This window comes from Impatiens glandulifera, chromosome 2, assembly GCF_907164915.1.
Source record: "Impatiens glandulifera chromosome 2, dImpGla2.1, whole genome shotgun sequence".
NCBI classification, from domain to species: Eukaryota; Viridiplantae; Streptophyta; class Magnoliopsida; order Ericales; family Balsaminaceae; genus Impatiens; species Impatiens glandulifera.
Window position 1 is genome coordinate 12,738,759 of NC_061863.1, and position 22,403 is coordinate 12,761,161.

The 22,403-nt window shown below is 27.8% G+C and overlaps 2 protein-coding genes and 2 non-coding genes across 4 annotated transcripts; 2 read left to right on the forward strand and 2 right to left on the reverse strand.

Annotated features, from left to right (window-relative positions):
• Window positions 1-1,727: 1,727 nt before the first annotated feature.
• TRNAA-UGC lies at window positions 1,728-1,800 on the reverse strand. The gene has a single exon. It is a non-coding gene; the product is annotated as a tRNA-Ala (tRNA).
• Window positions 1,801-5,085: 3,285 nt separating this feature from the next.
• On the reverse strand, window positions 5,086-9,015 carry LOC124925373 (sugar transporter ERD6-like 4). Its single transcript, XM_047465356.1, has 18 exons — window positions 8,687-9,015; window positions 8,506-8,568; window positions 8,346-8,435; window positions 8,208-8,267; window positions 8,063-8,128; window positions 7,914-7,979; window positions 7,750-7,825; window positions 7,595-7,659; window positions 6,976-7,068; window positions 6,814-6,894; window positions 6,653-6,737; window positions 6,453-6,499; window positions 6,226-6,288; window positions 6,054-6,113; window positions 5,725-5,790; window positions 5,587-5,646; window positions 5,396-5,510; window positions 5,086-5,293 (listed from the first exon to the last, which is right to left on the reverse strand). The coding sequence occupies exons 1-18, from the start codon at window positions 8,882-8,884 to the stop codon at window positions 5,181-5,183; spliced, it is 1,467 nt and encodes a 488-aa protein (XP_047321312.1). The 5' UTR covers window positions 8,885-9,015; the 3' UTR covers window positions 5,086-5,180.
• A 9,158-nt stretch (window positions 9,016-18,173) lies between these two features.
• TRNAA-AGC lies at window positions 18,174-18,246 on the forward strand. Its single transcript has one exon. It is a non-coding gene; the product is annotated as a tRNA-Ala (tRNA).
• Window positions 18,247-19,937: 1,691 nt separating this feature from the next.
• Window positions 19,938-22,106, forward strand: LOC124923836 (proteoglycan 4). The gene is made up of 2 exons (XM_047463813.1): window positions 19,938-20,261; window positions 20,330-22,106. The coding sequence occupies exons 1-2, from the start codon at window positions 20,001-20,003 to the stop codon at window positions 21,983-21,985; spliced, it is 1,917 nt and encodes a 638-aa protein (XP_047319769.1). The 5' UTR covers window positions 19,938-20,000; the 3' UTR covers window positions 21,986-22,106.
• The last annotated feature ends 297 nt before the right edge of the window (window positions 22,107-22,403 follow it).

Genomic DNA, 22,403 nt, shown 5'->3' on the forward strand with positions numbered 1-22,403 from the left:
ACACTTCAAATTAATGAAAGTTGTGTTATGTTATTAACATAGTTGAATTATCTTACATTTGTATTACATTTGTATTATATAGATTTAGGACGCTAGTTATGACAATTTACTTTTTCAAAAAATTATATTAAAATTTTAATTAAAAGGATGACACATCATTACCTACATTTTTTTGTCAATATATTTCCCGCTCTTTATCATTACTCATATATATAGTACCTTTGTATATTTAACTTTCTATTGTTTTGAAATTCAAATGCATCTTTTCAAGTATTTTCATCTCCTCCATCATTTTCATTTCTTAGAAGTTTAATCTCTCTAAATATTGAGATTTTATAGTTTCCTCCTTTCAACTAGATCACCTTTTGTTCAAGGTTATGACTTTAAATAAATATCTCATTTTTGTGATAGCTTGTTTTTCTTTTAATCAATGTTCTAAATTTTGTTAGGCACCAGTTGGGCGTCTGACTGGAGCATAACGCATAGGCGTTTAACCGGGGTCTAAGTAGGGCCTAGGCGGTGTACTTCAATTCAACAATAATTTTTTAAACAGTTATAAAAATCAAGTAAAAAATTAAGTAAAGGCAACACCAAACAATTTAAATAATTCCAGCCATGACAAACTTCAAAACAAAACTACAAGTTTACAACAATACAGCAAAATTATAAAATTTCAAATTCTAATGTCCAAACATCACAATAAGCATAATATAAAATAACATAATAATAATAGACATGAGGTAGACTAAGAAAGTGATGAGTTAGACAACTTGATCACCCAAAGTTCGGGTTTTAGATGAAGATGACAGTGGGTAGAGTGTGTAATGTCATGGTACATAGTGGGTAGAGTCTAGGTAGAGATTGAAAGGTTATTTTAATTAAAAACTAAAAAAATGAAAACAAAAATTGGTTGGGTGCCCGAATTGACCGCCTAGGTACCCATGTGCGCCGAAAAGGCGGCCGGGCGATTTTTTCAAACAAATAGAGGCTTTTCGGTGCGGCGAAGCCTATGCCGAAATTTAGAACACTGCTTTTAATTATATAACATATTGTGTTTTATTTTTTAAAACCCATTGTATTAAAAAGATTAAAAATAAACTTAAATATCTTTACATAAAATCTTATATATAAAGAGAGTAAAAACACATTTTGTTTTTCACACAAACAAAATAAAACCAAAACTAAAGATATAATTCATTTCTTCAACTATCTCCTCACATGATTACTCTTGTTATAATCACATGTCACTTTCCACAACCCATTGCTTGCAAATGAAACAATTCTCAAAGGTGTTTGGAACATTCATCCATATAAGTACAAGCTAATTAAGCCCATTTAGAACAAAGTTCCTCTACACCTCTTCTCATTCATACCAAAAAAATTGTTTCTTTATCTCTAAATTTCATATCATGACTCTAAAATAACATTTGAAAAAGAAAGAATTACAGACTTTCTTTTTCTCAACTACTCATCCTTTGATTTCTTTCCATTCAAACAATGCCCCACTAATCATCATGCAAGCATTAACATTTTCTGCAAAACAAGTGATTATATGTGTTGCATACACACCTTGCAAAAGCTTATCATAACTCTCTTCTCATTTTCAATCTTGTATATACTTTTTCATGTGTTGTGTCTCATTTTCAATCTTGTATATACTTTTTCATGTGTTGTGTTTTATTCTCATTTAAACATTCAACTTTAACCAAAAAAAAAAGTAAAATAATTGGAGATGCGGGGGATCGAACCCCGTGCCTCTCGCATGCAAAGCGAGCGCTCTACCATTTGAGCTACATCCCCATTTGATTTTTATGATATATTTATTTTACTAAGTTTAATTATAATTGAATTGAGATAGTTTGATCTAATTTTCGATATTTGTAATTATACAATATTATAATTAATATTAAAACTTTTTTTCTTTATCTCCTCGGTGAATTCTGTTTTAGTAGTATGAATGGACAAATATGATAGGTTACTTTATCCAAATTTTATTTTATTTATTATCTAACTTCAAATCCAAATTATAATTCAACTTTTATATATATTCTTTAAACTTTTTTTTTCAGTTGGGTTGCATTTTTATTATTCTCGGTGTCATTTAAAATCTCAAAACTAGTAAAATTTTATGATTATATTTAATAAAACAAGGTAGATTTAGGTAAACTTTAAAGAGAGAGACACACACACACTCACATAGATAGCTGAAATTTAATGTTCAATAAACTGAATATTTGACAAAATTAAGCAGTACTAATTCTTCATTTTTTGGTTTTTAGGAAGCCAACTAGATTCACTTCAACTTGAACAATATTAGTTAAAAAAAAAGTTAGTAGTATTTTTTATAACTCCAAATACACTAATAAGTTCAATTCTATACTGTTCTAATACATATATTTAGAGTAAGGGCTCTCCATCAATTCATTTTTCGAGTTATTAGAGTTACTTTGTTCGGGTTCGTCGAATTTTATATTTTTGAGCCAATTCAAAAACTGAACCGAATTTGATTTTATCGGTTCAAATTAATTTATTTTAAATAGTTCTTAATATTTTTCTATGTATAATAAATTGTTACTTAACCTATAACTTGAAAATGATTTTTTTTAGAAAAGTTAGTAAAAATAGAAAAGATGTTAAATATCTTAACTCTAAAAACAGTAAAAATCACTCAAAATTACGCTTGCTTAGTAACAGAGGGTGATTCAAACGTGGAGAGCTTTACCAGAGTAGACTCATTTTCAAATACAACTTTCCAAACTAGCCTCATTCGTTCCATCTTTCTCAAACTAGCCTCTTTTACTATTCAAACTATATATATATATATATATTTATTTATTTAATATAATAACTTATTATTAAATATAAAGTTATAATAATACTAAATTTCTAGCCTAAACACATTAATTTTGAAGAATAATACTAAATTTCATTCATAAAAAGTTAAAAACACACTCAAATTCATGCAGAGTCGCATTGGATACTAAAATTATCGTCCAAAAGCATATAAAGTTATAAACTAAAGTCTAAAAGTCTAAAACACATCCACAAACACATCAATCTTCATCTCATCTACACTCATCATTATTATTTTCATCAATGTCTTCTTGTTCTGATACAAAATCTTCTTCTTCGCAAGTTTCTCTCAATTGGACATCATTGACATCTACATATCTTGCGCTCCTTCTAGGTTGAATTATTTCATCTTGCAAGTGTGTCACCAAGCTCCATATGTGTCGCTCCGATAATGGGATCAATTTCCTCATCAACCAGAATAGCATAGAGAATTATAGATTATACAAAAATGTTGAATTAACCTAGAATAACACCAAACTTGTGATATTTTTGTGTGAACTTTTGCACAAGCATAAAGAAGCAACCACAGAGATGTTTCGTTAAACATATCTGTCTGAAACCTTGATATCTACGATTGATGTATTAACATAATCTAAAAAAATAAAGCGGTAAAGGAGAAAACTGTGTCAAGAGTAGGCATGAAAGACTAATTAAGAGAGAAATATTACCAGTGAGAACACGATTTAGAATGGAAGATCAATAATGGTTTCAGGCTCCCTAGACGAGATGATCAACGTCTTGAGTAAGAGAGAGAGTAATAAGAGCATAAGTGAGAAAATGAAATTGGGAGAAAATTATTTATATTCTTTAGAATATAATTTATACATGTTAATAAAATAAATTAGACCGAGTTTGACCCGAGTTAACCGGGTTCGACCCGGGTTGACCGTTGACCATACCCAGTTTACCGTTGACCGATTTTTTTATACCGATTAGCAAAAAAACGGGACATTTTTTTCGATTAATCGCGGATTAATCCCGTTTTTTACAACATCGATAATAAATATTATCAACACCTTCATAAATAATTAATATATAATTATTTTAATTATTTCAATATAACGATTTTTTTTTTATAAATGATTCATACAAATTATAAAAATAAAAGTCATTTAAGATAATAATAAAACAATATAAAATGAGTGAAATAAATATAACAACTTAAAAGAAGCTATACCGAGTTAACTCAAGTTTGAACCGTGAAAGATATTAGTTTGAGAAAGATTCAACGAATGAGGCTAGTTTGGGAAGTTAAGTTGAAAATGAGGCTAATTTGAGAAAACTCTCTTCGACATGTAATTGAATGACCGATGTGAAGCGGTGCTTACAAAGTTGGCGACGAAGAGGTGTCTGGTGAGTGATTTTAGGCGAGAAAGAGAGGATGGAGATTAAAGATTTAAAATAGAGATATATTAAGGGTTAATGATGTTGGAGAAAAAGTAGAGATTTAGACATTAGAGTAGAGATAAGTTAAAGGTGGACAAGAGTCCAAGAAAGATATGTCAAATTGTCAAGTGAGATGGGTTAGACATGATTTAATATTTAATAAATTATATAATAAAAAAATTAATTCAAGTTGTTCAACTTGAAAATTAAATAAAAGATTGTATTCAAAATGATTTAAAACTGGATAAAAAAACAAAAAATAAAAGTTAAAATATTGTACTACCCTAATAAAGAAGTCATTATTTAAATTATATCTAGAATAGTTATACTTGTCACACAATAATGACCATAATACATTATTTTTATTTCTCAAGTTTTAAATCTAAATTACAATAAATATCAAAATTAATTATCTAAACTAAATTAAAACATATAAATATATGAAAGACCATTTTCTAGAAAAAAAAAACTATATATATATTAAACCTTACCAAACTATCTTAGGCTTTCCAAATCATATGGAAAAATATGTTGTATTTAAATATATAAATATATTACTAATAATATATATATATATATATATATATATATATATATATATATATATATATATATATATATATATATATATATATATATATATATATATATATATATATATATATATATATATATATATATATATATATATACTTTTTACTAAATAAAAGTATGGGACACCCTAAGCTGAAGTGAGTGGGGACATTAGTGTAAGATTGTGATAACTTTCTAAAATTCAAAAAAAGAATCCAATAAATTAAATAAAATTACAAGAATAGTTTTTATTTGTTTTACAAACAAATCACACAAAACCCATATTCTCATCAATTAATTGTATATATAATAAAATTTCCAAAAAAATGGACAAACAAAAGACTGAAATTTACAACAAATGTAGTAAATCATCTGAAAGACCACTGAATTTCTTCCAAAGTCCTTCCTTTTGTCTCAGGCACCCAAAGAACAGTAAATACCAATGCCCCAATGCTCATAACCGCATATATAAGAAACGTTCCTGTTATTATTAGTGATTTTTTTACGGGTTTTAGTAGCTCGTCGTAACCATTGACATAAATCAGTAAAAAGGTTAAAAAGAAAAAGAAAGAGTGTAACTAACCTCCACTGCTTGATTGTAAAAGCAAGTTGGCTGTCATTGTTATCACCCAAGCAAATAACCAGTTTCCTAATGTAGCAACACTTCCAGCCAAGCCTTTAATATTGATAGGCAGGATCTGAAATACAAAATTATCGCGCTCTCGTAAAATGAAAAAAATAACCAGACAAGAAGAAGAAGAAGTTAGTTTTTACCTCAGACATAATAACCCATGGGATAGGACCCATTCCAAGAGAGAAACCAATGATCATGCACTGTGGATAGAAAGTAAGTTTTAATCTAAAAAAATGTAAAAAATTCAGCAAAAGAAATTCAACAAGAATGCAGCATACCACTACTCCAACAACTGACAAAATGCTCAATACGTTATACAGGGTTGTACCACTTGAAGTTTGATCCTAGAAAGTAATTAGTAAGAATCAAGGTATTAGAAAAGATCATTAAAATCAAAATCCCATTAATTAAGTAACACTAAGGGTCTTCTTTGGCGTGGTTCTCAATTCTCATCGATCAAACTTTATTTTTATAATACTTTAAAATCTCAAATACTAAGGATATATTGATCATTTTACCCAAATAAACCACCTTTTACATCAAAAAATATGTTTTTTGCAAAAGAAAGAAATATCATTAAAATGAAGCCAATGTTTAGAAAGCTCACCTTCACAAAGAATGAAATTGAAACAAGGAGGAGGCTGCAAATCATTATAGAGGAGGAGATCTACAATACAAATAAAATCCATAAATTATCTTCTTTTATTTGTTTTCAACTTTAAGCATAATAAATGAAATGATAAAAAAATGAATGCGTTTTTGTATGAAATTGTACTCACTATAAGCAGTACTCTTCGACCAGCCTTATCAACCAACCAAGTAGAAACTGCAGTTGCGATAACCTATTTTTGCATAAGATTTTATTTGTCATTTCAAGCAGAAAATTAACCAAATTTTTTCTATCAAACTTCCATTTCATCCATACCTACCATTAAAACCTACTTCTACAGTAAAAAATGATTTTTTTTTCCGGGTTATTCAAACTTTATAGACTATAGTTAGTTACCTGGACAGCACCAAGTCCAAACGTAGCAGCATTGCTTGAAGAAATTCCTGTAAAATTTTACATGTTTAATGGTGTTCTTATATATGAACGAGAAAAATGATTATTGGGATTATGGTTTTGCAGTTGATATTTTTGAAAAAAACAAAAGTAAACTAGATGTTGGCCACAATATTCTGTCACGTAAAGGAATTTGTGCATACCAGCAGCTGCGAAAATGGTACTGGAATAAAACAGAACACCATTAACACCCGATAGCTGTTGTAGCATGAGCAAACCGATTCCAACCTAAAAATGCCACATATATATCGGATCATATTTTTTCCTATTTTTCTTAATGAAACATTTTGAAAGAAAAAAATACCATGAGAGGAAACCAATATCTTCTCTGTTTGAGATCTCTGAAACGAACTGTGCTCCTTCTGCTGGTTGATGCAACCGATCTCTGCCCAATTAAAATGATACTATGTGAAAAAACCAGCATTAAAAGTCCAAATAAATTATAGCTTTGAAGAAAATGCTTTACCTTTATTTCATTTACTTCGACAGAGATATCAGTATCAAATCCCCGAAGAACTTGCAAAGAAGCTTCAAAATCATCAGTCATTCCCATCTTAGCCTGTTAATGTCCAATTGTTTTCATTAAATATCCTAAAAAGTGTAAAATTGGAAAAATAAATCGCCAAAATCAATGGTCATTCTCATCTTAGGCTTTTTTATGTCAATTATTTTTCATTAAAAATCCCCAAAAGCATAAGATGGATAAATAAACAGTCAAAATCATCAGTTATCCTTATCTTAGCCTGTTTATGCGAAAAACAAATTCATTAAAAATCTTAAGATACATAATTAAACCTTTAAAATCATCAGTCATTCTCATCTTAGCCTGTTTATGTACAAAAATAAAAATCCTTAAAAATCCCCAAAAGCATATAATGAAAGTAAACCCTCCATCATTCCCACCTTAGCCTGTTTATTGTCAACTTGTTTTCATTAAAAATCCAGAAAGGCATAAAAGGGATAAATAACCCGTCAAAATCACCAGTCATTAACATCTTAGCATGTTTATGTCAAATTTTTCATTACAAATCCGGAAAGCATAAAATGGATAAATAAACCACACAAAATTGCTTTTCAAATCTCACCAGCCACCGAGGAGATTCTGGAATGAAGAATAGCGCAGGTATGAGTATTAAACATGGCAAAGTTCCTGCGAAAAATAAACAAAAAAGAAAATTAAACATCCTCTCTTATCCATTGTTAACTCGCATAGTTTATTTTTCAAGGACAAACACTTTACCAAGAACTGCTAGTACCCTCCAATGAAGAAAAAGGCCCAGCAAATAAGCAAGCATTATCCCGATTGTGACAGACAGCTAAAAGACAACATCAATGGGTATAAAGATTGAAGAACACACATACAACAGACAGACAATCAAAAGTCGTGAGAAGAAAGAAGCTAACCTGATTAACTGAACCGAGAGCCCCTCTCATGCTCTGTGGAGCTATTTCAGCTATGTAAACCGGCACCTAACAAATATAAAACTTTAATTTACATTCTTTTCTTCATTGCAAAATGATATCTTCTATGCATTGAATTGTGTTTTATTTACCGTATAAGAGATTATTCCAACGCCAAATCCCTCCAACAACCGTCCCATGTACAAAAAGGAAGAGTCCTAACCGAAAAAACTATAATCGTGAGTAGATGATATGTTTGGACTGGCTGATGAAATTGATTAAGTAAGAAACACTCACTTTAGCAAATGAAATGGAAAGCCAACCAATGATGTTTGGAATGGCTGCAATCATCAAAGACTGCAACAATCATTTAATAAGAATATGAACAGAAATCATATTGTTTATCCTAAAGTATATATGTAGTATATAGTATACCCCTTTTCGCCCTATGTATTCAGAAATCTGACCGCTGGCGATTGCACCAACCATTGCTCCCACGTTGCATAAAGAACCAAACCATGAGAACTAAGACAATAAAGTTTAGTCATTTAGGCATGGAAAGATTAATGGATTCAAATTTTTTAGAATTTCAAACCTCAGAAACCGAAAGTTTGAGATCCTTTATGATGGCAGATTGTGTAGGCGATGAATAACCAGCCTATAATACCCAAAACATGAATTAAGCAAAACCCTAGTGAAATTCAAAAACCCAGAACACAATTTGACTTTCTCGTTTATGAATGATAAAAGAAAGGAAATTTAGAAATGTAACTCACGGTGAAGCCAAACTGGATTGGACCCAAAGCGACGATCATAACACAGGCAACGACAGAGATTGCACCGTCTCGAATCGAGTTACCCGATCCCATCATGCTTGATTGCCTTGAACCCATTCGATACCAACTTCCTGTATGAAGAAATGGCTTCTTGAGGTCTCCTCTTCCATCATCACTACTCTCATCTCTGAAACTCATATTAGCTCAACTCTATGTTGAGCTCTATGATCCAAACTTGAAGAAATTGAGATTATTTTTGATGGGTTTTTTTGAAAGCTTAAGAATTTCTCTCCTTCTCTCTATAGACTAAATACACTCTGTCATTAGTCTCTCCTAATTCCCTTCTCAATCCACCTGTTAATAATGATGTGTATAGATAAGGGAGGGATAAACTTTATTTTTTGAAACCCATATTTATTACTTTCCAAATTTTAAAGTGAAAAAGTTTAATTACATTAAAAAATAATTTAAAATTACAATCATCATATAATCATATTTCACTTTTGAAAACTGTAAAGTTACAAAATTTATTCACTTTTGAAAACTGTAAAGTTACAAAATTAAAGTAATTTGATTTTTATTTATATTAAAGTGTGATTATATTAAAGGATAAAAAAAAAGAAACAATTTTTTTTTTTGTCAAAATAAAAATTTAAGATTTAAAATTTTGTTTTCATGAGAAGATAAGAGGATATTAATTAATTTCAAATCACTCAAACTATTGTTGGAATTTAATTAGTTTAAATTATTCATTATTAAATTAATTTATTAATTTTATTTATATTTAATATAAAATATACTTATATTAAAAAAGTAGAACAAATATAAATCAAAATTACAATCATTATGATTATATTTACTTTTAAAAACTGTAAAGTTAAAAAAGTTAAAAGTAATTTTATTTTTATTTTTATTTATATAACAATGTGATTATATATTAAAGGATGAAAATATATAATTTTTAATAACTTTTTAGATTATATATATATTTTATGAAAAGATAAGAGGATATTAATTAATTTTAAATAACTCAAATTATTGTTCAACTTAATTATTTTAAATAGTTCTATATTTAATTATTCTATTGAATGTATGGGCAGAAGGTGAGAGATCTTTTTAAAATTCTGATTTACTTCTAAATAATTTATCCCAACAAGTTTATGTAAAAATATTATCAATTAAAATTCTAAACTTTTATTATTTTATTTTTAATAATATTTTAAGATGTTAAATACTAAAATTATTTGAATACTTTTATTTAAAATAAATTAAGTTTTTGATCAATGAATTTGATTTTTATGTGATTTTTTTTAAAAGTTAGTTTAATGTAAAAATAATTATTTGAATAATATAATTTAATTTCATATAATAAAAATAAATAAAGAATAGTTTGATACTTTAGCATTAATTTGTAATATAAATTGAAGAATGATAGTTGATTAAGTCATATTTTATTTTAAATTAATTCTAAATAATATAAATTAAATCAGTTATAACAATAATTTAGGAAAGTTTAAGTGATAAAGAGTTAATATCTAATATATCAAAAATTAAAATATTATTTAAGTTGGAGTGAGTATTATTAATTTATATTCTCATTTTTAAATTATTATTTTTTAATAATAATACAAACATATTCTCATAAGTAATAGATAAATTTGTATTACTATTTAAAATGAGACTTAAAATTAAATGTTTAAAACAAATTCTGGAACTAAAGTTAAGTTTAGACGGAAAATTATTAGTAAATTATATGTTTAATTAAGTTATATTAATTTAATATATTTATTTATTTGTAATCATTCTAAAGAACGTTTTATCAAACTATTTTGAGTTTTAAAATATTATTTTATTTAAATAAATATTTGAATCAAATATTTGATGAAAGAAATTGTTTCCAAAATAATTTATCAACCATTCTTTCTTCTACAAATTCAATTTCATTTCTAAAATATATTTTGGAATATATCCACCCCATCATACCTCTATTAGAAAGAAAAAAAATATAATGTAATTCCTTTTAAAAATTAATTTAATCGCTACTACTTAGGATGATCTGGTCTATAGCTATCATGTGCCAAAGACACCTAACTAATAATAATATATATTTTTTTAATGTTCTAGAAACATTTATTTGTATCAATTTAATAAAATGAATTTCTTTTTTTATATATAATAAAAAATGTCATGCCATAAAATTATTAAAATTGAGAACATACATAAATGTAGTGTCATCAAAATTAATAAACTATAAAAAAATATTTTAATTGTCAATTCAAAACATTAAGCTTAGGCCTTCTTTGAATATTTTGTTAAGACTTAGTTCTTATTTGAATTACTTTTTTAAATTATAAGATAATGTATTCTTTCAATAATGAAACTTTATATCATCTTACTTGGCCGAGGCCCTCATTTGTCATCCCTCCCCTCATTTTTATTATTATTGAATGATACACTCAAAATTGGTCTAAATTATGAAACATTTAAATCAAAATTTTAAGAAGAAATATTGATGCTTTAAAATTATTAATTATATATATTTATGAATATATATATATATATATATATATATATATATAATAAATTCATAACATATAACAAATAAGTAAATATATATCCACATATATATTAAGATTTTAAAATAAAAACAATTTTTTTTTATTCAACACTATATTTTGATACATTTAAATAATTGGTAAATATTTATTATTTTAATTTATAATATTATTATAGTTATACCTTTTTTTTTTTATACAAAATATTATAATATTATGATATTATCATTAGATTAAAATAATAATTAATTTTATTGTTTAATAGAAAAAAACAATTATATTATTTAAAAAATATATATGACTAAATAAAAGACTAAAATAAAAAACAATGAAATGAAAAGGTTTAATAAAATAAATAAAATTGGAAAGAAAAGCTAAAAAATATTTAAATTAGAAAAGAAAATTAAATATATTTATTAACTGTATTAACTTTTAAATTAGTGACAAATGTATTTCAATTTGTTTTTGCTAAAATATGTAATACAATTAGATATTATTTAATTAAAGAACAATAGAAGAATTGAAATAAAGTTTAAGAAAAAAATGCCAATTATCTCTAAATTAATCAATTTTACAAAATAATATCAAAGAAAAAATAAGTATTTTTCTCAAAAAAAGAAAAAATAAGTAAAAAAAATCTAAATGTTTTAAATTGAGATTATCATATTGAGACCTATAATTAATGCATCAATAATTGGTCATACGATACACTACCAAATTTCCACTTAAATCTTTTCGACTAATAACTTATCAGTTTTTTTAATAAAAAATCATTATTGATTACATTATAATTAAATATGGCTAATCTTACAAGTTAATTTTGTTTTATTAGTAAAAGAATCATAAAGAAATATAATCGCCATATTAAAAAATAAGACAACTTAATTTTTATTTTATCAAAATATATGATTGTTTTCATCAATGAAAATAAAATTCTTATATTTATATTGACATGAAAATTAAAGAATGTACTCAGTTTATAAAATAAAGTATGATTTAATAGTCATTCAATTATTATTACTATAATTATTATTTTCTAGGTAAATCTTTTTTAATATTCTTTAAGCATCACAAGTAATGTGTGGTTTGCACGTACATAATAAAATAATTAGCTTTAATTTTTCCAAAGCCTGTCATCAATCATAACTATATAATTAAAATAATAAGGTTGTCCAAAAATATGTTTAAGAAAATACTTTATTTATTTTGAGTTTACATTGACATGTAAGAATACTTGATGTATATAAATAATTTTTAAATTGCAAGAAAGAAATGATATTGATAGTAAAGAAAAAAAGATTATGAGATAAATTGATGAAAAAAATATTTAAGGTCTGTTTGGATATGTGAAATTGTAATTGGATTTGATATTAGAATTTTAATTTTATAAATTGCAATTCCAATATTATGTTTGAAAAATTGTAAAACGGTAATTCAATTCTAATTTTTATGTTTGAAAAAATTATAATAAAATTATTTTAAATATATATTATCTATATTTGTAAGCACTAAAATTTATATATCAATTTATAAAATTAAAATAATTATTTTAATTTATTTATGAATAAATAAAATCAAAATAATTAACTTAAGGCCAAAACTCAATTAAAATAATTAATTATACTAATTGTTGTAATAATTAAAGCCTAATTCATTAAGGAAAATAGTCAAAAAAAAAAAAATTTATATTTGGGACAAATGTTGTACACATTTAACATAAAATAATTTTAAAAAATTTAAAAATTAAAATAAATAATTTAGGATGAAATGAGGTACCTCATTTCATTTTCATAATTATTTATTTAACCCTAAAAATATAAAAAAAAATAAAAAAAAATAAATTAGTAAAATATATGCCATATTTATTTTAATATTTTATGTATTTAAAAAAAATCAAAATTGAAGTAAAAAGTTGAAAGAAAAACCAATTTCATACAAATCTTTAAGGTTTTAAAATAAGAATTAAATCTATAATAAAGTTTAGCTGAAATCCTGTGAGATGACTACAGTTAAAATCGCGTCCGCTGGATGAGCATCAAAGCCTCATCCAACGCCTTAGAACACTTCGCGTAGTCGGTTGTAATCAAGGAAGAGCGCGCACGCGTCTCACCTAATCAGTTAACGCCCGTTAGCCAGGTCGTTAACAAAACGTCTAGACGCAACGTTGCTTGGACGAATCACTGACGGAACGCCAAACGCGTGCAAAATGACGCCGTTTTAGCCTCCGATCGTCTTTCTCATCGTGACACCGTGAGGATAAGGATGAAAATCCGTCTTTGATTTTACAAACTTGGAACTCAGTCAATAGTCTACATTTTCGGCTGATATAAAAGCTGAAATGATCACCCTACTTCAGTGATTATTTCTATTATTTCCATAGGGGTGATTCATCCCTATATCATCAATTGGTCGAAAGAACAATCAAAATGTCATTAATGAATTTTGGCTGATTTAGTCCACTTAAAGCTTCCACCGACTCATGGATACTATAAATACATCCCTGAAGTCATCCCGAAACCAAGAAATCCACTATCCACCTTCAAATCGAAGAAAATCAAAAATCCGCTATTAATGCTTCAAACTTTCGGATTTTTCAATTTTTTAATCAAGGCCTTAAAACTTGGATTTGAGCATCCAAAAATTTTCCTTAAGGATCAATGAGTCTTCTCCAATCCTTGGTAATGTTCCAATCACTCTCTAATTCATATTTACAATTTGAATTTGATTTTCTTTTTATTTTAAATTGCATAAGTTTGTATGCTTGTCGTTTATGGTGTTTTATGGTTGGAAATCATTCTTGAGATTATTTATGAACTTTCTGGATAAATTAGAAACAATCAATCAACCTAAAACAGAAAAACCCAAATTTGAATTTAAAAATAAAAAAACATATTTGATTTTCTTAAGTTAATTCTCTTGAATCACAGCTCAGAAAGCTTCTCAACATGATTGTAATCATGTTCGGCAACTTTTTGGATCATGTTTGATCCATCTCGATCATGTTTGATCAAAATCAAATTTTTTATAATAATTGAAATTTTGAGTTTTTGATTTGGTCAAAACGAATAGTTAGTGTTCTTGTTTTGGTACCAATTAAATATATGAGATATGAGAGTTATTGGATAACTCTTTTCTCCTCAAAACAACTTTAAAATCAAAAATCAAAATTTTGATCACAAACTGTTTTGAATGATTGAATCATCATCCAAATTGATTGATACCTTAAGATGATGATCAACATGTTCTTAAGAGCCTTGTGAAGCTACCTAAGCTCTTGGATCAAAGAATCCGAGCTTAAATAAACTTTGTAAAAACTGCACTTTTGTGTTCTTGAGCACCGATGCTTGTTAGCCTTGACCGAGAAATTCGAATCTATGACCGAGACCTATGACCGAGAATATCAACAAGACCAAAAGGTTCGACCGATGTTCTTGACCTACGACCGAGAGGTCTGACCGATGTTCTTAATCTAGGACCAAGAGGTGCCACCGATGATTCTTACATTCAGAACCGAGAGGTCCAAACTCAGGACCAAAACTCCCTAAACCCGAGACCAAAGAACTTAGCTCAAAGCTAACCCAAGACTGGTGGGTTTGTATACCGAGACCGAGGATCTTAGCCTAGGACCGAGAGTCCTTAGCACCTAGACCAAGAGACTACGACACTCCGAACGAAGATCCCGAGCCTCGAACGAGAGGCTCCTCAACTTGGACTAAGGGTTTTTAGACCCCGACCCACAAAAATAAACCCAAGGCCTAGGACTCCGGTCCTAAGGCCTGTTTGGTTCCAATTTCAAAATCCAAAATTATTTTTGTAATTTTGGGACTTCAAATTATTTTTTAAAAATCCTAGAAAGTTAGAAAATAATTATAAAATATTTTTGAGATATTTCTACAAAATATTTCGATAAAGGCTTGTTTGGGATTTATGTTTAAATCCTAATGCATTTAAAAATGACTGATGTTCTTTAGGTCTTTCCCCTAAGTCAACGACATCAGCAACATGTACCAACATTTAAATATTGTTATTACAATATTTTAAATAACGTACAAAGAATAATCGGTAAAAATAAAACATGATATAACCAATTTTCAAAAGCCAATTTTATAAGTAAAGACCGTTTTAAAACGGGTACAGAGGATGAAGCGCGAAAGCTCTTTCTCGAGTATCACCAAACTACGAACTAAAAGAAGCTCTGACCAATACGTTTATACATATATGCCAACTTTTATTGATTTTTAAAAATCAATCGGCGACTCTGTTTCAAAATAAATAATCTTTTAAATTAAATATGTTTAATTAATTTAAACCAACGGATTTCTAAAAATTAAATTGTGATTTGATTATTGCGAATTCCCAGGTTATTTAAAATTGAACCCCGGAATTAATTATTTTAATTAATTTCAAAAGCAGTGAAGGAAAATTTAAAAATCGTTTTAATATTATAAGAAAATTCCTGACACGCAAATCGATGTTAAAATTTTAGGAACCTCGAGCTTTTTCCCAAAATCCGATACAAAAGGTATTTCTTAGGGTTTTAATATTATTAAAATATTGATTTGACTTAGAATAACTAATTGTCAAATTTTTTGTTTATGGTTCGATTCTTGTTAAGCAAAAAAAATCTCGATTCAACCCGCTAACTTTCTAAATTCAAAAATAGAATACCGATTTCACATGTTAAATTTCTAAATTCAAGAAAATAAAATATCGGTTACACGTGAACTTCATAAATTAAAAAAAAATTTGGTTCAAATATTAACTTAGTAAATAAATAAAAAAGATATTGGTTCAACATTTATACAATTTAATCAGGTTAAATGATAAAATAATAATATATTTTGTCTGAACATAAGAAAATATTGAAAATTATAATTCAAAACTAAAAAGAGTGGAATTAAAACGATAAAATAACATGATTTGAATTTAATTTCAATTCTAATTTAAATTTAAATTATTAATATTAAGTTTTTTTTAAAAAGAGTTAAATATTTATGTTCATAAGAAATAATATTATTGTACACTATGAAAGACATATCACAAATTATGAAATGAAAATTCCTTAAATTTTGAGGTGGAAAATTCTCAGTAAAATATAAGTTTTTTTTTAGGAAAGCGGTGTAACACCGTTTTATTAAAAAATTTAAAAAGTGATAGTGTTAATAATTAAAACTAGATAAATCCTAATTTTAATTGTAACATGACAAACAAACTATCTTTTTTTTTTTTTTTTTTTTTTTTTTTTTTTTTTTTTAAATAGTAGCAGTAACCTAAGTTGAATCTCACCGAAATATCTTTGGTCAATAATTTTTTTTACAAATGAAATGTTGGAATATAAGTAGGAAAAGGCAATATAAAAAAATCGCCTAAAATTTCTCAATAGACAAAATATTCATTATATAAGTTCATTTGGTTAAAATATATGTAGTTATTGACACATTTCTTGTAATGACATATTAAGAAGGTAAATTTTAATTTGACTAGATGTTAAAGGAGTTGAATCAAGTCGAAATAAGCGATTTTTTTATTTGATCGATAATTGACTAAAACATCATTTTGAAGAATTGACCATGTTTGGAAACACCCAGAGTTGGGGTGGAGTGAAGCTGAATAACAAATTATATTAAATTTATAAATATATATAATTAAAGTATATATATCATCTAAATCAACGCTTTAATAAGATATAGTAAAAATATAATTTTTAAATAGATTAAAAAAAACAAAAACGTCCCAGCTGGCCGTTTTCAATGAGCCAATTATATAAACAAATATATATATATATATATATATATATTTATTATATATATATATTATACTTGTGTATTTCATAGTTATTATTATTATGTTTTGAAGAAATATATTACTATTAATTTTAATAAGAGACTATTTATATTAGTTAAAATTAATTTTATTTTGGATAACATTAAAACTATTTGTAATATAATAATAATAAAAATCATCCATGTAGAATAGAATACTATGAAATTATCTACAGTAAAATCTTAAAGTAATAGTTTTCAATTTAATTCAAATGAATTAGTTGTGAAAGTCTATCTACGGTGAAATCTAAAACTATTTTTTTTATTTATTTAATAAATTAATTATTTTTACAGGTTAGATATTTGGAAATTTATTGTTTCATTTCATTTTGATAAATAATTGGAGAAAAATTACGTTCTTTACAGAAAAAATAAATAAAAAAATACCAATGATTGAATAGCAGAGATTTTAATCCACTTCCTTAATATTTTTTAAATGGATAAAATTAATTCATCTAATTAATTGTAAAATTCGAACAAAATGAAAAAAATTTCATAATCTTTTTTAAAGTTCAGTTTAGACATAATTAGATGTAATAATTTATCCTAATCTTATCCAAATATTAATAAAGATCATTAATACATATGATCACCAGAATCAAAACACTTACAACTTTGAGATTACAAAACACACATGACAAGTTAGGATTTAGAAAATTGAAAATCGATGTACTTAGAAAATATTCGATGACAACTTATTAATTTGTTTGTAATACCATATCTTAATAAACTTAATCTCCAATGCTAAATAAGTAATATAATTCATCCATTCATCAATAATTTCAAATTTGAAAGAATTTGTTCGAACTAAAATGATATTGTTTCTTAAAACATATAATTGAGAATGTTTAGCGAGAAGAGCTATCTATTTTTTTCTTTATAATGTTTTGCAATAATTTAAATAAAAAAATGTTTCTTTTAAAAATACATAATTATTTTAGAATTATTCTTCTCAAATAACTTGCTTAAGTTCAAACATCGCTATTAACTCATAAATAATAAGAATTGAAAGGTTAATACATTGACATTTTATTATTATTTAAAAAGAAAATCATATTATTTTATAAACTAGAAAAATATATATATAAGGAATTGTTTAGATTACAAATTGGGGATGTAGCTCAGATGGTAGAGCGCTCGCTTAGCATGCGAGAGGTACGGGGATCGATACCCCGCATCTCCATTAATATTTTAAAATTATTAAAATAAAAAATATAATGCTCTTATTCCATATTTTATTCACTTCGATAAACACAACTTATTTTCTCACATGTTTCATCACATATTTTTTCCGAATGAATCTCATTTCGTGACTTTACACCTTCACTTTGTTAATCAAATATTTGATTCATATTTTTTAATAATTAGTATTGTGACCTCACACTTTGGTCAATTAAATATTTGATTCATATTTCTTTAACCACTTTCAAATGATACCGGTCTATTATCCTTGGACAAACCACGTCTCAATCAAATTTGGTTAAAAGTTGTACTTGTTTTGTTAGATTGCAAGTTCGAAACCTACAAAAAAAAAAACATTTTTAAATTTATTTTTAACCGTTTTAAGTTTATAGGCGGGTCAACTTACAATTCGACCAAAGTATCCATTTACTCTCACATAAATATTCAAATTAACCACTGTTCTCGACCCAGCAATCCGAAAACTTTAAAAATTAAGCATTATTATATATATATAGATGAGTTAGTTAAAAATTTGAACTTTTATTGTTAAAATGTCTCGCGTTCATCAAATTTGGTGTTGAATCTTAATTATAAAGTGTTGTTAGCCTAGTTGGTTAAAGGTTGTACTTGTTTTGTTAGGTTGTAAGTTTGAAACCTACAAATAACATTTTTAAATTTATTTTTAACCATTTTAAGTTTATGGGCGGGTCAACCCACAATCCGACCCAAGTATCCATTTACTCTAACATAAATATCCAAATTAACCACAGCTCTCGACCCGGCAATCCGAACACTTTAAAAATTAAGCATCATTATATATATATATAGATTAGTTAGTTAAAAATTTGAACTTTTATTGTTAAAATGTCTCGCGTTCATCAAATTTAGTGTTAAATCTTAAATATAAAGTGTTGTTAGCCTAGTTGGTTAAGAGTTGTATTTGTTTTGTTAGATTGCAAATTTGAAACCTACAAATAACATTTTTAAATTTATTTTTAACCGTTTTAAATTTATGGGCGGGTCAACTCACAATTCGACCCAAATATCCATTTACTCTCACATAAATATCCAAATTAATCACAACTCTCGACTCGGCAATCTGGACACTTTAAAAATTAAGCATCATTATATATATATAGATTAGTTAGTTAAAAATTTGAACTTTTATTGATAAAATGTCTCGCGTTTATCAAATTTGGTGTTGAATCTTAAATATAAAGTGTTGTTAGTATAGTTGGTTAAAGGGTTGTACTTGTTTTGTTAGGTTGCAAGTTTAAAACCTACAAATAACATTTTTAAAATTATTTTTAACCGTTTTAAGTTAATGGGCGGGTTAACCCACAATCCGACCCAAGTATCCATTTACTCTAACATAAATATCCAAATTAACCACAGCTTTCGACCCGGTAATCCGGACACTTTAAAAATTAAGCATCATTATATATATATATAGATTTAATTTAAATTATTTGTTATCTATTAGTATTTGATTTCAAATAATATGAGATCACCCTTACTCTTTAATTTGTTTGCTTGAATAAGTTAGAGATATTCTTTTCTTAAGCTATCTAATCTAGTCAATCGATTGGTTTAGAGAAGAAGGTAAATACATATTCTCCAAAAGGTATCAAGAAAAACCCTACTTTTACTCCATCTATCTTTCTTAATTCATCATATAGTACAACATGTTTGTTATATTATGATCCATAACCGAATCATCTAAATTCATCAATTTATTACTCACAAGTCACATTCATGGCAGACCAAAGACAACAACCATCACGGTTTAAGTTCATATGGGGAGGAGCCGGTTCGACTCCCCCAACCACCCGAACTCCCATTAGATCAACTTCCGGTTTGGATCAAACAACAAATCCTCCTATAAGGCGTCAATCCACCCGACAAACTCAACCGCCACCGCCTTCACAGTCTCGCCCATCGGTTCAACCCCCAACCACTCGAACTCCCGTTAGATCAGCTTCTGGTTTGAATATTCCCAAGGAAACCAAGAACGAGGTAATACATTGAAATTCAATATTATTATTGTTTTTTATACACTTTGTTCTTTAACAATGACATCATAGGTGGAACCGAAAAAGCTCCCACAAGAATTGGATTCAATCAAAAAACCCGAACCTTCTACAACCAACGATGAAAAAGGCTCAAAAACAACAAACAATTCCAAAGAAACCTCGAAACTTGCCTCACAAGAAAGTTCAAAGCCTACGTCAACTTCTCAGCCCGAGCCTTCATCGATGAAACCTGATCTTTCGGGACCTAAATCAGCGACGTTTGAGATAAAGACATCGCCAAAGCATCCGCTAGAGGAAGAAAAGACATCCAAACAAACAACCCAAGACTCTGAATCTTCCGCAGCCAAAGAATCCACGTTACTTGTCCCACAAGAAACTACAAAGCCAGCAATTTCTTCACCGGATATCCTAAACCCTACCCCGACGTCGGATGAGTCTTCGATCTCCGTATCCGATCTCGCACAAAAAACAAAATCTTTTACAACCAAAGAACCCGCATTACTTGTTCCACAAGAAACCAAAAACCCGACAAATTCTTCACAGGAGACACTAAACCCTAAGTCTTCAATCTCCACATCCAACATTGCACAAAAACCGGAATCTTCTACAACCAAAGAACCTGCCTTACTTGTTCCACAAGAAACCACAAACCCGTCAACTAATTCTTCACCGGATACCCTAAACCCTAAGTCTTCAATCTCCACATCGGACGTTGCACAAAAATCGGAATCTTCTACAACCAAAGAACCTGCGTTACTTGTTCCACAAGAAACCAGAAACCCACCAACTTCTTCACCGGATACCATAAACCCTAAGTCTTCAATCTCCACATCTTCTACAACCAAAGAACCCATGTTACTTGTCCCACAAGAAACTACAAACCCGAAAACTTCTTCACCAAAGTCGGAGACAAAAACAACACAACCAAAACCCGAGCCAGAGACAATAACAAAAACGGAAAAGTTGCCACAAGAAGCCGACAAAACATTAGTAGCTGCAACACATGATATAATCAAGATCGTGCGGGAATCAAATCATAAGATAACTTCAACCAACGGCGGTGGAGATCGAATACATCCCATGAAAAACGAAATAAAAGAGGATAACAATTCTAGCCTCGTCAAGAAATCTGGTCTAGACAATCCAAAGTATCCAATAGAAGGAAAACAAGTAACCGTCATAACCTTAGCCGGGGAAAACAGAGGTGCATCAATGCAACTCGGTTCGGATTCTGCGAAAGAAGCCATGCACATTCATAGGGGTTACCAAAGAGAAGAGAATCATACCGAAAACAAATCCAAAGCACAACATGTGAAAGAGACAAAGGCAAAAGAAGATGATCATGAAGGGCCAATTATGAGAACTTTAATCAATAGTAATGTACAAAGCATCAACAACTCGATTGTCTTCAACAGTTCCGTGTCGAAAAGGGACCCGGGCGTCCAATTCACGTTTCCTAAAGGTCTCAAAGAAGAAGAATCGTCAAAATTGCGCGAAAAAAAAGAAACTTTTGATGCAAAGAAGATGCAGTTTGAAGTTACACCTTCCAAACAGGTTGCTTATGAGCCTCGAGTAAGAAGAAGGTGTTTGAAAGGGCTTCTCATGGAATCGAGCGATTCGGATTCAGATAATCCTGAAAAGAATAGTCGGCATGGCTGTCGATATGTTCGTGGAGAGAAGAGTGACATGAACATTCAAATAAACTAATGGCATTACATAAATATAACTATAATAAAAATAAGATGAATGCAAGTACTATGATATGAATAAATTGACAAATGATTGATATTTGATACATTTCAATAAAATAATTTAATTTGTTTTCCCATCTGAATGTTCTTTTATTGCAAGTGATTATGTTTTGTTTGATTTAACCGAAACATACAAATTAAAAAATATATATAAGATTTTCTCTCAAATGAGCTGAAAATTTGAGATAGTATTAAAGAGTTTTTAAGGAAAAAATGTTATGAACATGCTTCATGATTTTATGTTTTTGCATTTGACATCATTTGGAAGCTCAAATCCCCTGTTTTCTGAACTGCTGCAAGGCTGAAACATAAACTGGACAAGCAAATGGTTCATTGTTTGTAATTCGAAATTGATAAACTGATTTTATATATCT

Bases quoted from the DNA above. Each gene is read 5' to 3' on its own strand.
- LOC124925373 (XM_047465356.1), bottom strand. From the start codon at position 8,884: ATGAGTTTCAGAGATGAGAGTAGTGATGATGGAAGAGGAGACCTCAAG. The intron at 8,268-8,345 runs GTATACTATATA...TGATTGTTGCAG, and splicing joins AATACATAGGGCGAAAAGGG to TCTTTGATGATTGCAGCCAT. The intron at 7,069-7,594 runs GTGAGATTTGAA...GGACATTAACAG, and splicing joins CAGAATCTCCTCGGTGGCTG to GCTAAGATGGGAATGACTGA.
- LOC124923836 (XM_047463813.1), top strand. From the start codon at position 20,001: ATGGCAGACCAAAGACAACAACCATCACGGTTTAAGTTCATATGGGGA. The intron at 20,262-20,329 runs GTAATACATTGA...ATGACATCATAG, and splicing joins CCAAGGAAACCAAGAACGAG to GTGGAACCGAAAAAGCTCCC.